The sequence below is a fragment of the Corvus hawaiiensis genome, chromosome 9, assembly GCF_020740725.1.
Source record: "Corvus hawaiiensis isolate bCorHaw1 chromosome 9, bCorHaw1.pri.cur, whole genome shotgun sequence".
NCBI lineage: Eukaryota > Metazoa > Chordata > Aves > Passeriformes > Corvidae > Corvus > Corvus hawaiiensis.
In genome coordinates this window covers 25,712,507-25,726,248 of record NC_063221.1, presented here as the reverse complement: position 1 = coordinate 25,726,248, position 13,742 = coordinate 25,712,507, and the positions used below count along the sequence as shown (strand labels likewise).

The 13,742-nt window shown below is 46.7% G+C and overlaps 1 protein-coding gene across 2 annotated transcripts in view; it reads left to right on the top strand.

Annotated features, from left to right (window-relative positions):
• The window catches only part of LOC125330262 (BEN domain-containing protein 5), an 888,500-nt gene extending 874,996 nt beyond the window's left edge, over positions 1-13,504 (top strand). For both annotated transcript variants that reach the window (XM_048313226.1, XM_048313225.1), the window contains exon 13: positions 10,880-13,504. In XM_048313226.1, the coding sequence (XP_048169183.1) occupies positions 10,880-11,003 (124 nt within the window). In that variant the 3' untranslated portion in view covers positions 11,004-13,504. The remainder of the gene's footprint in view (positions 1-10,879) is intronic.
• The last annotated feature ends 238 nt before the right edge of the window (positions 13,505-13,742 follow it).

Sequence of the window (13,742 nt, the reverse complement as noted above, 5' to 3'; positions counted from 1 at the left end):
AAAAGGAAGTGGGACGTGAAGTCAGGCATGGTGAGCAATGCACAAAGGCATGAAATGCCCAAGCTTGCCCCCTGCAGCACTGCTGGCCCTTCTCTGGTGTTGGCCAACTGCGTCCTTTCAGTGTCCCTTAGCTTGTGTGAAGAGCAGGGGAGATACCACTGAACTGTTTATGGAGAACCAGCATCCCTTGAGCTGGAAAAGCTGTGTAACAACATGGAGATGGAAGCAGAGCAGGAACCAGAGCACCTGTTTCATGGGAAACATCATATTCTGAATTTGCCTCTGTTCTGAGGAAACAGCAATAATGCCTCCAAACTGAAAATTTTCAATTAAATGCATTTGGAGCAACTGGGATATTTCATTTGGGTTTCAACCCTTAACAACACAACTGAATATAATTTATATTTTGCAATGGAAAAGGCAATTCTGAATTGGCAAGGGAGGCAGCTGAGCCTTGAGATTCACTCCTTCCTTCTACCCGCTTTTTTCTTCCCTTGAAAGAGTAGCTGTGGGAATGGTTCCTTGTCTGCAAAGGATCACTTTCCTACTGAAGATTTTCTAGTGATGTGTAAGATGGATGTTACAAATATCAGGCCAGACCAGAGAGCAATTGCTGGAGTTCCTTCTGCAGCCTTTAAAAATCCTCTCACTGCAGCCATTCTGGCAGTTCCTTATATATGTGGTCAGAGCCAGGCTGCCTGTGTTAGGCCTGCTTTGAGCCCATCTCCCTTCTCTGTTTGTGATCTTGACACCACAGTTTAGGCTGGCTCAAGGAGGATTGTCAGCACTGCAGTTCCGAATGCTTTTATCTGCAGAGACCTGCAGGGTTAGCAGAGAAAAGCATTCAGCATCTTCCTCTCCTCCAGAAATTGAATGTATCATTTCTCTCAGACTCCCAGGGGCCACAGCCTCCAAGGCTAAAAACCCACAACTATTACTGAACCTAATTACCACCTGACAGCAAAGTGCTTTTTCATAGCATCATTCAGTTACCTCATCAAAAGGAATGTTTGTTTGCTTTCTTCATTTTAAATTAAAGAACCACTGACAGTGGTAACTGAAGCATTTTAATCTCATCCAATATCCATGTCCATCTCTATAGAGACAGCCACGCCAGCAGGGAAAGACACACACCTCTAATCACAGAGCAGAGTGTTGCACAGAGCAAATTTTTCTTGTTCCCCTACCAGAGTCTAATGTGGTGAGGGATCTTTCGTTTGGGGGGTGCTACCTCACAGCAAAATCCTAAATACGGTCAATGTTCAGCCCTAAGCCAACAGATGTTTAAGGAATACATTTCTAAAGATTCATGTTGTTAATTTCCTGATGGATTTCAAATACTGGCTTTTCCCTGTAAGTAGATAGATGCCTTCTATTTGTATCCTAGGCTTTGTCACCTGACATTTGATCACAGCCTATATATATATATATATATAATGTACACCAGTGAAATGAAATTGTTCTTTGAAGCTGCCATGTTAACTGCAATCCTCTCCACAAGGAAATCTTGAAAACTGCTGGGAAACAGAAGGGAGATGGTTGTGGCTTTAAATATGTCTTGGCTAGGCAGTGGCACTAGGAAAGGACTGGAATATGTAAAATGATACTAAATATCTGTGTAATCAGGACTAATTATATGGCACGGTTATTAGTGGAAACAGGACATGTTGTGCCCACAGTTTATGAAAATATATTAAAAAATTACTGGATTCCACATAGTCATTGAAAGAAAGCTGCAGAGTTAATAAACGTGTAAGGGACAAGTAATTGCCTGCTTTGTCCCAGACTAGGACAGGCAGAACAGTTTCTGTTGGAGGGAATTAGTGCAGCCAAAATGTGTTAGAATGACAGGCCCAGAAATAGCAACAACCTGCAACCATTCCAGAGCACATCTGACTGTAAGGAAGGAAATGTTTATGTTGGAATCAACATGTTTTGGAGAAGGAAATTGAGGCACAAAAAGGGAGAGATGGACCTGAGGGTCAGAAATAGGGCTGGTACCCAAATCCAGGTACCTCACAAGAGCTTTGTCCATACAGTCAGGCTGTCAGAGAGCAGCCATCCTACAGCATAGGCAATGTAGGCAGTTCAGTGGGAATGGAATCAGGATCATATGGACTAAGAGGCAACAACTGATGCAACAGCTCTGGTTACAGAACAAGACTAAAGCTGGAGGTGGGGCACCCTCTGCTACCCCAAATGCTTATGCAGCTTATTTCAAGGGTCAAGAGAAAGAACTGTATCTGTATTCTGTGTATGATGTGATTATGTGCCTTCAGGTGAATCCAACTGGCTGGCTGGACCTGTGGTTAAATTCCACCTGGTCTTGTCTATAGAAGCCCATGGGTGAAGGGCTGCCTGTAGATCAACATATCACAGAATCACAGACTGGTTTGGGTTGGAAGGGACTTCAAAGATATCTAGTTCCATGCCCCCTGCCATGGGCAGAGACGCCTTCCACTTGGTTGCTCCAAGCCCCACCCAGCCTGGCCTTGAACACTTCCAGGGATGGGGAATCCACAGCTTTTCTGGGAAACCTGTTCCAGTGATGGACCCCCCTTCAGCCCCTGCCCACTGACTGAGCTTCCTCCAGCATCCTCCCAGTTCCTCTGGGAGTGGGCCCAGTGACCACAGAGTTTCCCACAGCCTGTAAGGGAGGGTCAGGTTTCAAGCAGTAACCCCACTGTGTCCTGCAGTGCTCATGGCAGGGAGACCCTGTGATCTCAAGCAAACACCCAGTTCACAAAGATAATATCTGCTGTTATCAGCATGCTCAGTAATTATTTTCCTGAAGGTGATGCAGCGAGGTAGGAAAACGCCAATGGCTCAGCTGGGGAGGGCAGGAAGGTTAGAATATTTTCCTCTGTGAGCTAATGAATTAAAGGCCTTGCTGAAAATGCTGGATGCTCTCTGGAGTGACAAGCCAGCAGGCCCATGAATTTCTAGCAGGGTATGAGGGAGCTCTGTGCTGCCTGCAGAAGCTGCTGGAGAAGAGTGCTGCCACTTAGCCGTGCTTGAGAGAGGCTCAGAGAGCCCATCCTGGACACAAAGACAGCTCTCTAAGGGTGGGTTAAGTGGGCACAGAGCAGGAGAGAGCAGTGCAGAAAAGCAGCTGTTGGACAGCAATGAAGGTTCATGTTCATGCCCTTCCTCTTCTCTTGTTCCTTTTCTAAGCTGCTCAGTGACCAGAGAGTTCCATTCCCAGTGCACTCACTAGAAACCATTTGAGTGGGGCTCCCTTTGATGCTGCCAGTGGCATAGCGAGATCCTCCTCTTACTGAGGCTCTGTCCTGTTCTCACCTCTTTCTACTTGTGCCAGAGGAAAGGTTAAGATTTCTTGGGTTGAAAGGCTGAAATGTCCTCTGAAAGGAGGTTGGTAAAAGGTGAAAAATTTGTAAGAGATTAAGAGACAGCAGAGTACAGCTGTTACAGAGAATGGCTAAGGTGGGAAAACAGAACTGTTGCTGAAAAATTCACAAATGCCAGTCAGCTTGCACTGCCTGAAGCTCATCCCTTTGCCCATATCAGCATTTCTCTGTTCTTTCACTCTGGCTCCCTGGCTGCAACAGAGCCCTGCTCCAGCACAGCATCAGCAGAGGAGCTCTTGCCTCTTTAGACCACTGACATTCTTTTTATCTGAGAGCTACCAGTTCCATGTTACTCATATCCTAGACACACTGAAGTTCAAATTCTAGAAGTCCTGAGTGTATAAACAGCTCTATCAGAGGTTAGGGAAGTTGGGCTTTGAACAGAGACAGTGTAGGTATCCTGAAAAATCCCACCTGGGCCTTGCTGGTGGAGCATTCTGCAGCTCATGTCTGCCTCATGTTTTCCTGCAGGTAAAACCCAGGTGCTCTGCTCACAGAAGTGTTGGGAAAGAAATTCCTTCCTGTGTGGGAATCTCACAGTTGCTGCACTGATACACATCAGAGAAAAGCTCAGGAGAAGATGAATAATTCTGAGAGCAGGGATTTGATGGCATGTGGCAAATAATGCCTGGGGCCACACACTGAATGAAAAAAGGATAGAACAAAATATTGACTGGCCCTTCATTAATTGCTGTCTGTCCATCGTGCCCTGAATAAAGCAGCGGCCTTGTTGAAGAAAAAGTAGGCTGTGATGAGGTAATTAAAGACCCCATCAGAAGGCATATCTGCCAGGAGGTTGAATTAAAATTCCTCTGACAGCCTTTGTTCTGGCAATTCCTCCTCTTGCTGCTTGACTTTGCAGCCCTAATGATGATGTACGAGAGCACAGCTGCGTATCCAACAGGCCAGATCAGCCCATGGGGCTGTCCTGCCATCCTCAGGGGCAATGGGCACTGTCTTCTGCTCCACACCGGGTGGGGATGGGCGAAGTCTTTGTGTGTGGGCAGTGTCTGACCAAAGGCAGGTCCTTCTGCCTGGACAACCCAGTTTGAGCCCCAGCTCGACACTAAACAGCTGTGCCCAGAGGCTGTGTGGGCTGATGGGCTCTGATACCATCCCAGGGCTGTGCTGCTCTCTGGCATGTGCTGTGTGTGGGTCCTTCTGCCCCACTGGGTCTAGAATGTTCTCCCCAGTTCACCTCTTCCTGTATTTCAGAAGAACTCCTCTCTACACTTTTAAGCTCAGGATTTTGATGTTTCATCTACATCTGGTTGTGCTTTCTTTGACCTGGCCATGACTGACGTGAGAGCTGGGAGTGAAGCCACCTCCCTGCCTTATTCCGAAGGGGCTCTGCTTGTTGCCATCCCCAGCTCACTTCTCCCAAACTTAAATTATTGTCTTGTTGTCTTTTCCCTCACCATTTTCAGTGGCTAAGAGGAAAGCAGAGTGTAATAAACAGAAAAAATGTTCTAGACCAAATGTGAAAGGTCAGCAAAACCTCTTACAATTTGTAGAGTGAGGAAATGGAATGAGGGCAGGAAAATAGAAGAGTCAAACAACTTCAATCTGATTTCCAGGTCTGTAAATTGTATTAGTAATGGGAACACTACTAAGCTTTAAAGGCCAATTATATGGTTTGCTTAAAAAATTAATTTTTGGGGGTTTTCCCCTCTTCCCTATTGGTAATTATAATCTGTCAGCTCGCTCCCACACACGTCTGCATGTTTTATGCAACTCTTGATACTTGTAGCTGTCATTAAAGAACACCTTCCAGGTTTTGAACGGTGACATTTGCATGGGTTTAGTGAAAAGGATTCATTTACAGAGTTTAGAGATGTGCAGTGCCTGGCCAGCTCCCAGCAGAGGCTTCACCAAAATTCCTCATTACAACAATTAGCTTCTCAAACACTTGGAGACGATGCTGCCAGCTGCAGGGATTTTACCCTGGATTTAAGCACGTGCACACTAAAGAACAGGCAGGCACCCAAATACACGTCCAGCTTGGTCCTGCTCTTATAGATTCCCTGAACAGAGGGAGTGTAAAAATGCTTCAGGATGGGGAGCTGGTATGCCTGACAGGGGGCCTAGCAGGAGAAAATAATCTGCATTTCTTTATGAAGTAGACTTGGTCCAAGTTAACAATCCCTTTCAAAATCAAGGTGCTGTCAGCTGTTTTAATTTAATTTACTCCACCTTAATTTACTTTTTGGAAATAAGCTAAATGAATAAATTGAATTATGGCCACTTTAACTCTGAAGGAGCATATCACATAAGAGCTTGCTGTGGTTTCACTAATCAGCTTGGCATTTAAACCCTAAATGTATTTAGATTAGCTCTCACAGGCATCCTCACATAGGTATGCCTGCAGGTACCCACCTGCTTTCCTTTTCCTTCCCTGGTCTTGTTGCTCAGAGGAAGCCAGGGCTCAATAAGCAAATTGACAGCATCTGTGTTACTTCATGCATCACCCTGGTCTGGGATTTTCCTGCTCTGAAAGCAGAGACAGGGACCTGTGTGAGGGGTGGGCTGACATGGGTAATGTGATGTACACAGCATGTTAATCCCAATATCATACTGGTAACTTGAACAAGCTCAAGAGACTGCCATTTTCTGCTACATCTCACCAGGAAAGTGCAATCCGTTATTCTCCTGCTGCTCCTTAGGAAATGGGAGGACAGGAAACAAGACAAAACCTATTCCCATGCTCTCTGCAGCTCCCAGCTCCAGAGTCAGCAGAGGTACACAAGGGTGGCTGTGCGTGAGCCACATGAGTTGCTTGTAATCATGGCTCCTTCTCCTTCTCTTGCGTGATAGTGTGGCTTCAGCTATAAACTAATTATTCCTGCCTCTGGGCACTGTCTCCTGGATGAAGCGGGTGTGTCTTGCTGCACTGGGCTGGGGAGAGAGGCCAGGAACTGAGGAATGGATGGCAAGCAGCAGAATCCCTTCTGTGGCAGAAGGAGAGACATCTGCACACCCTCTAACATCTGCCTTCCCTATAAGCAGCAGGGACCAGCCCCTGCACTCAGAAGGGCAGAGCCATAGGATATAGACCTGATGAGATTTCCAGGTAGTGCTGGGATTCTCCACACAGCGCTTTAGTGGGGATTGTATGGCCCAGAAATCACAGTGTGCTGTAATGGATGGGTGGGCACCTGGCAAGCATGACTACATGCTCACTTACTGGAAACAGGCGCTGGTGACCGCTTGAAAAAAAAGAAAAATCAAGCCTGTGGTAATGGCTGAGGATTTGTGACCTTTGCTCTAACATTTCAAATTTGTTTTTATTGCTTCTAATTGGCCTTGCTTTGGAGCATGCACATTATCTAACTGTCAGGGCACTGGCTGTCATTATCTGCTGGGTCATTTGGTTTGTGTTCTTTACGATTGAAACTTGTCAGGCGTTCCCAGAAAATACTGCGCTCCCCTTGCAGTGTCAAACGTGGTGCTGGTTAATTGTGCATCCCTGAGAGTGAAGCATTGGGACTGATCAGGCATTGATTGTTTAGCTGTGATGGACACAATTGAAACATGTCTCCTCTATATGGAAGGGAAAGTGTAAAAATTAGATCAGCAGCAACACGACAGCAGCCAGATTTCTTAGTTTCAGGGATCAGAGGTTACCCATTTTCCAGCCTTGATGACTCATTTTTGATCCCACTCACATGGCTTGGATAACTTCATTTTTACTTCCCTTTGCAATTTAAACACCAATTCTCTTCTATTTTGACTTTCTTTAATACACCAGCTGCAAAGTCACTAGTTCAGATCTCCCCACCTTGCCTTGCTTCACGAGATGGAAACAAAAGTCAAGAAATGTGTGTGTGAAAGAGCTCAAAATGCCACAGTGGCACAAATGTGCCCAGGGAGGTGGCTCTGTAAACCTCAGCTCATCCAAAACATCAGCCCAGTTTGTAAGTCTGCTAATTCATTTTAAGGCCTTTAAGATTTCCTAACAATTAAAAATCCAGGTACAGTTGTTTTGGATGTGGACTCGTACACTACATTCAGAGTAGGTGTATATAGGGGTTGTCCTCCTATAGGTGGGCTGGGAGAGCTACAGGCAGCAACAGCAACATCCCCATTTTGCAGAGTAAAAATGAGCTTTGCTGGGAACACCAAGCTGCTACACCTCAGTGTGAATTATGCATCTGCTGTATTTAGATAGAAGCAATTTTCCTGTTGAAATCAGAGGTTGGCATTTTTTTCCCATGGGGTTCTGTAACTCAAAATTGTGTTGAGATCAAGCATGTAGCAGAGAGGCTTTTTTAGCTGTAAAGGTGAATGTATTTAGATTATTCAAGTGGTGATTTTTTGGATGTACAATTAGTTGAGTGAGAGATGTGGTATAAATTTGGTATTGTAATTGCTATGCCTCTGAGATTTCAATTTGCAAAACAGTTTGCATGGCTGCAAGATTAACTGTTGTCTGTGCGATGAACATGTAGCAGAGCTGTGGTTTGATTGTGACTGTCAATTGGCTGTATATCCCAAAAAACCACTTTGTGACAGGCACCTGATGTGACTGAGTGGTTGATACTCATGATGCTTCAGTTCAGTGGATGGCTGAAAAAGACCAGTGTCTAAAAATCCCACCTGTAAGTGCAGTTGGCGCGACAGGATTTCCTTTTTCTGTGTTAACCCAATCAGGAAAAAGGAAGTTTAAGACCCGTTTTTATCCTCTTTGCATATTTTGCATTATATTGTTTCCTTCACTTGCATAGAGGAGCATGGGAATGACAGTGAGCAGTGCTGCTCCAGTGACTGGATGAGTGGGTGCAGAGAAACAGGGGTCTGCATGGAAGCACCAGCCACAGCCTGGCCAGGAGCTGAGCCCTGCCTGCCCATGCAGTGCTGGCTGTGCCCTGGGAGCGGGCAGGAAGGCTGTCAGCAGTGAGATGGGCAGTGCTGACACAGCCCCAGGGCAAGGGCTGGGCTGCCTGGCTGGCTTTCTGATGTTTGGCGTGGGTCTGCATTTGGCTCACAGCTGCTGCTGTGCTTGGGTCTCCAGTGTTGTCTAGGAACATGTCAATGTAATTATGCACAGAACCAGAGAAACTGCTTGTTCTCACTTCACTGTGCCTTTCAGGTATCCCTCACAGGGTCTTAATTTATTTATTTTTGTCTCAGTGTTTATCTCTTCAAAATACCACTCTGCCTTAGGTTGGTGATTGAACTGGAGAGATGCAGTAAATACTGAACTGATGGCAGCTGTGACGGCGGGGAGGAGGGGAGGGCTGGTGGAGGTAAAGCCCTCTAAGCCCTGGGCCCCATCAGCAGCTACATTATTACAATGTTTTTAAATGTATATTAAAACACCCATCTGCAAATGAAAGCAGGGGCACCGAAAAACACACACTCGTGTGGTGAGGAAGGCAGGTTTAGAAGTGCCCAATTCCATGGGATGAGTCAGGGTGCAGGGATCAAGAAAACTGGGGTTTCATCATCTCTTTTCAGTTCTCCCCAGGTCTGCTGCATGGCCTTTGGTAGGTCACTTCACTTTTGATGTGTGACATGGATGTGTGACAGACAGCTCCTCTCCTTCCCAGCGTTAGAGTCTCAGGAAGGTTTGGTACAGCACCAACACCAGCCTGCCCAGGGTCTGCTGCTGCCATGGGGAAAACAAATAACTGATCTTGGAGGGAGCAGACAGAGCTCAAAAAGCAGATTAGCCACAAGGAGAGGACTTTCTCATTTGTGTCCTGCCATAGCAGAGGGGGAAAATGGACAAAGTTGGCAAGGCATGGCTGGGGGGCCAAGAGCTGTGTGACAGAGCACCCTAAAGGGTCACTGGAGCCCCTTTGCCTGGTGTGAGCAACACTGACAGCACAGTTTGATTACCTTCCTTGGGATGGGAATGGATAGCTGGGGTTTGCTGCTTTTTCAAAGAAGCAGCTGTCAGAAGGTGTTTCTGCAGGGGATGGTGATGGCTGCTCAGAGATGGTGCTGCTCTGGGGTGAGTGTGCAGGGACCCCACTCTCCACTGGAATTCCACAGGCAGGGTTATAGGGTAGCCAAAGCTGATTCCTCTGGCTCCTGGTCCCAGTGTTTGTCTGAGAGACAGCTTTTCAGCCCCAGTGAGAGCCACCAGTGCTAGCAGGGGCTGTGAAGTGAAGGTCCCTGCTCTGGGATAGCCTGGTGCTGGCTGAGCCTCCCTGAACGAGGGATGGTGCTGCAGGATCCGCACCCTTTGCCATTCAGCCTCTCATCAGGCGAGGCCTCTGGACACAATGGTGTGAGTTGCGACCCCTTCTCTCCAGGCCTGGCTCTGCCCAGACAGACAGACCAGGGCTGAGGCTGTCTGGTCACTTGTGACTATCTTGCTGTGACCAGTGTGTCAGGACCTGGAGGGAGGAAAGGCAGCAAGAGAGCTGGGCTGTGAGATGGAGGATTTTAATTAAGGCCTCCGAGCAAAAAGGCTTTATAAGTAAATAGAACAGAAATGTTACAGAATTAACTGATAATAGAGATTCACTTTTCCTTAACGTAGCAAAAATTCATCAAGCACACTGTAAACACACACACAGAGGAATGCTTTGTCTGGGAAATAAGTGAGACTTATTCAGTTCCTTATCAGGAACTGAAGTGTTACAAAGGAAGTCTTTCCAGCAGATAAGCTGTGGGAAGCTGGGGAGCTGGTTCTGTGGTGCTGGGTTGTGAAGAGCTCAGTTCTTACCCCGTGAACTCCTGGGGCATCACTGCAAAAAGTACTTTGTGTGTAGCACAACCCTGCTCCTTTGGAGGCCAGTTATAAAACTCCCACAGCTCTGCTGGGGCTGCAGCCTGAAAGGGGCACTGCAAATGCCACACTCCAAACTGTACTGACAACTGAAGTTTGGCATGACTGCTAGATAAATTGGAGTGAGATAAATTGGAGTTAGATAAATTGGAGTTATGGGCACAGGGAATAGCAGTATCACATCTTTGTGGGGTCTTTGAAGGCACTAGTCTGGATGCTGGAAGTGCTGGCATCGTGTGTCGGGTGCTGGGTGTTCCCTGGCCACAATCAGGGTCTGTCCCTAAAGACTCTGACCCATCTGTGAACACCCCTGGCAGCGGGGGCAATCCAGCTGTGAGCAGATGTGTGAACCCAGCCATCCTGTGAATGACACGTGCCCCAGAAGGAGTGCCCCAGTGAGAGGAGGGCTCTTCATGAGCAGAAATAAAGGGAATTATTTCAGGGGTACAGGAACCTCGGCAGGAGAAAACAGTGGGAAGTGCCTCACCCAAAGGGAAGTAATGGGACCCTTCTCTTGCGGAGCTCAGAGCTAGCAGAAAGCCCTTGAAGCTTCCTGGAAGGACTAACCCTGCTCTGGCCAGAGAAGGATGGGACCAGCTGGTCTTTAGCCACCTCTAATTTGTCTCGAGCTGCCAAAGCTTTCCTTACAGATGCACTTCGCTGCGAGACTTCACACACGGCTTCTCCTCAGAGCACACCCCACGCACACTTACCTGCTGCTGGAACACCACAGTGTCTGACCACACCTGTCCTCTCTCTCTTCCTTTGGCAGGAAGGACAAAGTGCCACACTATAAATGCCCTGCCCAGCGGGGCCCAGGGAACAGCCACGCTGGAGGCAAACCCGACAAGAGGAGCCAGGCGCATCTGAAGGAGCCGTCTCTCCCCACACGCTGAGGAGAGGAGAGGAGAGGAGAGGAGAGGAGAGGAGAGGAGAGCTGTAGGGCAAGGCGGAGGAGCACGTCGCAGTCAGGAATCAATGATGTTTCTCTTTTTTTTTCCCCAGACAAGTATTTCTAAGATAACAAATAGTCCAAGGAGCAAGGAGGGAGAGGGAAATTAGCTGGAAATTTTACTATTGATTCTTTTTTATTTATAGATGGTGAATCAATTTCAGGGCTTTTTTTTTTTTTTTTTTCCTATCTGTGGGGGGAAAAAAAAGGGTGAACTGATAGATTTGCAGAAATCATTTGTGGTGGCTGAAAAGCTATTTGTTAAAATGAGAAAGCCTCCCCTTCCTCCACCAGTCCTCTTCTCTCTCTTTAAAGGGGTAATCCATACAATGAGCTAACGAGGGAGTCCTGGCCCTCTGCTGTACCATGTGATGTCTCCCCTTTTCGTGTCAGGCTCAGAAGCCCTTATGCCTACTGCATGTGCTAGTCCTGTTAGCTTGCATTAAGAGAGCCTGATAAATAGCCAGGCAGGTGCTCCTCATTATGCAGTTTATCATCTGCTGCATGGCTGGGTTTTTTGCTCTTCTATCAGATCATTCGAGGAGAGGGGTCATATGAGAAATGGGACTGTCGAGCTGAAGGCATGAAACTTGCTGCAAGACCTGCCCAGGGTCAGGGCAGGGACAGTGGTCCTCCATCAAAAACTGTCTGGGGCCTAGAAAGACCAGACTTGCCAACAAATGTCTGACTGAGGCAGCCTGAGTGAGGAGTAGTGCTGAAAGGGGTGAACAGACAGCGTTGTGACACCACTGTAAGAAACCCCAAGTAAAACCTCAGCACCTCCCCATGACATGGACAGCCTGCGAAATCTCTGCTCAAAGCCACTGTCACTAGCCAGTCTTGTCTCCTGCAGTGGGTGACCCTCTGAAACATCTGACCATGATTCTCAAACTGCAGACAAAAAGAGGGTGACCCTGAGTGGAGTCTGAATGTCTCCCAGGGGACGGAAAGGGAGAATGCACTTAGAAGTGTTTCTTCTCAACCCATCAGAAGCCTTGGGAAGCAGCTTCTCTTCACTGTCTTCTGCCAGGAGTTGGGCTGGAATGGTGGCTTGAAGGAGAGAAGGTGCCAAGACCCAGTAGATAAGAGGGAAATGATGAACTAGACTGAGGGTGAAAAAAGATATGTGAAACATGACTGAATGAGCTCCTCTTGGTGTGGGGTGGCCCTGAAAAAGTACTAACCCCAGACACTTCTCTGATACAAGAGATGTGCTGGTTGTTCCTCTGCTCTTTCTCAGGACAGGAATGCTATGATCTAGGAGCAGAGTCAGGCTCAGCTGGGTCCTCACACTAGCCCGTGTGTGAAGAGATTGCATCCTGGGGATAAATGAAAAGGTATGAGAAACACTGAGAACTACAGGCTAAACCAGACCTTTGGGGTGGTTTAAATTTACTGTCCCTGGTGAAAGTACTCCCTGATTCTTTGGTAGTAGAGACCTGGCTGAGAGGCCTGACCAATGCTGAACCAGGGTGTGATTCTAGGAAGAACTGAAAGCACCTTGCTTGCATTCATACTTCCTTCTTTAACAATCTCGGTGGATACAAGGGAATTCTCTGTGAGGTCCTTGAGCTCCTTTCCATACAAGTAAACACAAAGCAAGCAGGGTCAAGGCTGAGCTCTGCATTCTGTGTGACCTCACCTGCTCTTCTGTAGCCACATCCCAATGGACCTCCTGGAAGCCACTGGCACATGGTTTCCATCCAGATTGTATTACTGCAGCCAGAAAGAGTGAGCAGGTACGAGTAAGGACAAAAGCTTGGCTTTGCATGCCTCTGAAAAAGGACAAGCTACTCAGGATCTGCCAAAACTTGAGCTGAATATCTCTGTGCATTAGCCACCCTTTACCTGGGCTTTCCTTAGTTAGTTGCTCTCTGACAAAGGGAACTTGCTTGAAAGCAAGAAGGAGTTATCCCACTGGAAGGAAAATGATTTAAAACACCAAGCAAACCTGTTATCATCAGTATTTCAAGGTGAGAGGGTTAAACTGTGTACATTTTTAGGGAGAATAAAATGCCTTCATATGATGAATTCCAAGGCATCCAAAAGGCACAGTGCTGGCTCTCTGTCTCCAAAAGCAGAGTAATGAATAGCAGTGACAGTGTGATAATTAAAATGACCTCTTGGAGATATGGATTAGAAGGTACGCAGAGGGGAAATAAGTCCTCCTTTGAATTAATCTAGTGCTAATTTATGACTACCATTGGGTTTTATAGGGTTTTAGTGGAAGACTTTCAAAGTTGGTTTACTGGAGTTAAAATGTTCTTTCATGTATTCATTGCAAAAACACTTGCAGAATTCCTCGTTATTTATTTTTGGATGTTTCTATATATATGTACACACATATATATATATATATATAAAATGAGAGCGTTTCAATATTTGCTTAGCCGCTAAAAAGCCTACTCTAGAAATATGAATAAAGTGATAAAAGCAGCTGTGGAATGAGTGTGCTGTTTAATTTCCATTCCTTCCTCCTCACAGGCTCCCAGATCACTTCAGAACCAAGACGGCTGGATTCTGGGAAGCCCTTGTGCTGCCCTGCTATCAGCTGTCAGAGGCTCCCTCTATCAGACTAACAGAAGTCTTTTAAGTTTAGATTTATAACTGGATTTTCCTGGAAATCACTGTCTCTACTTCTTTCTTGTCTTGTGCACAGGTATCTGCCCCACAGCCTGAAATT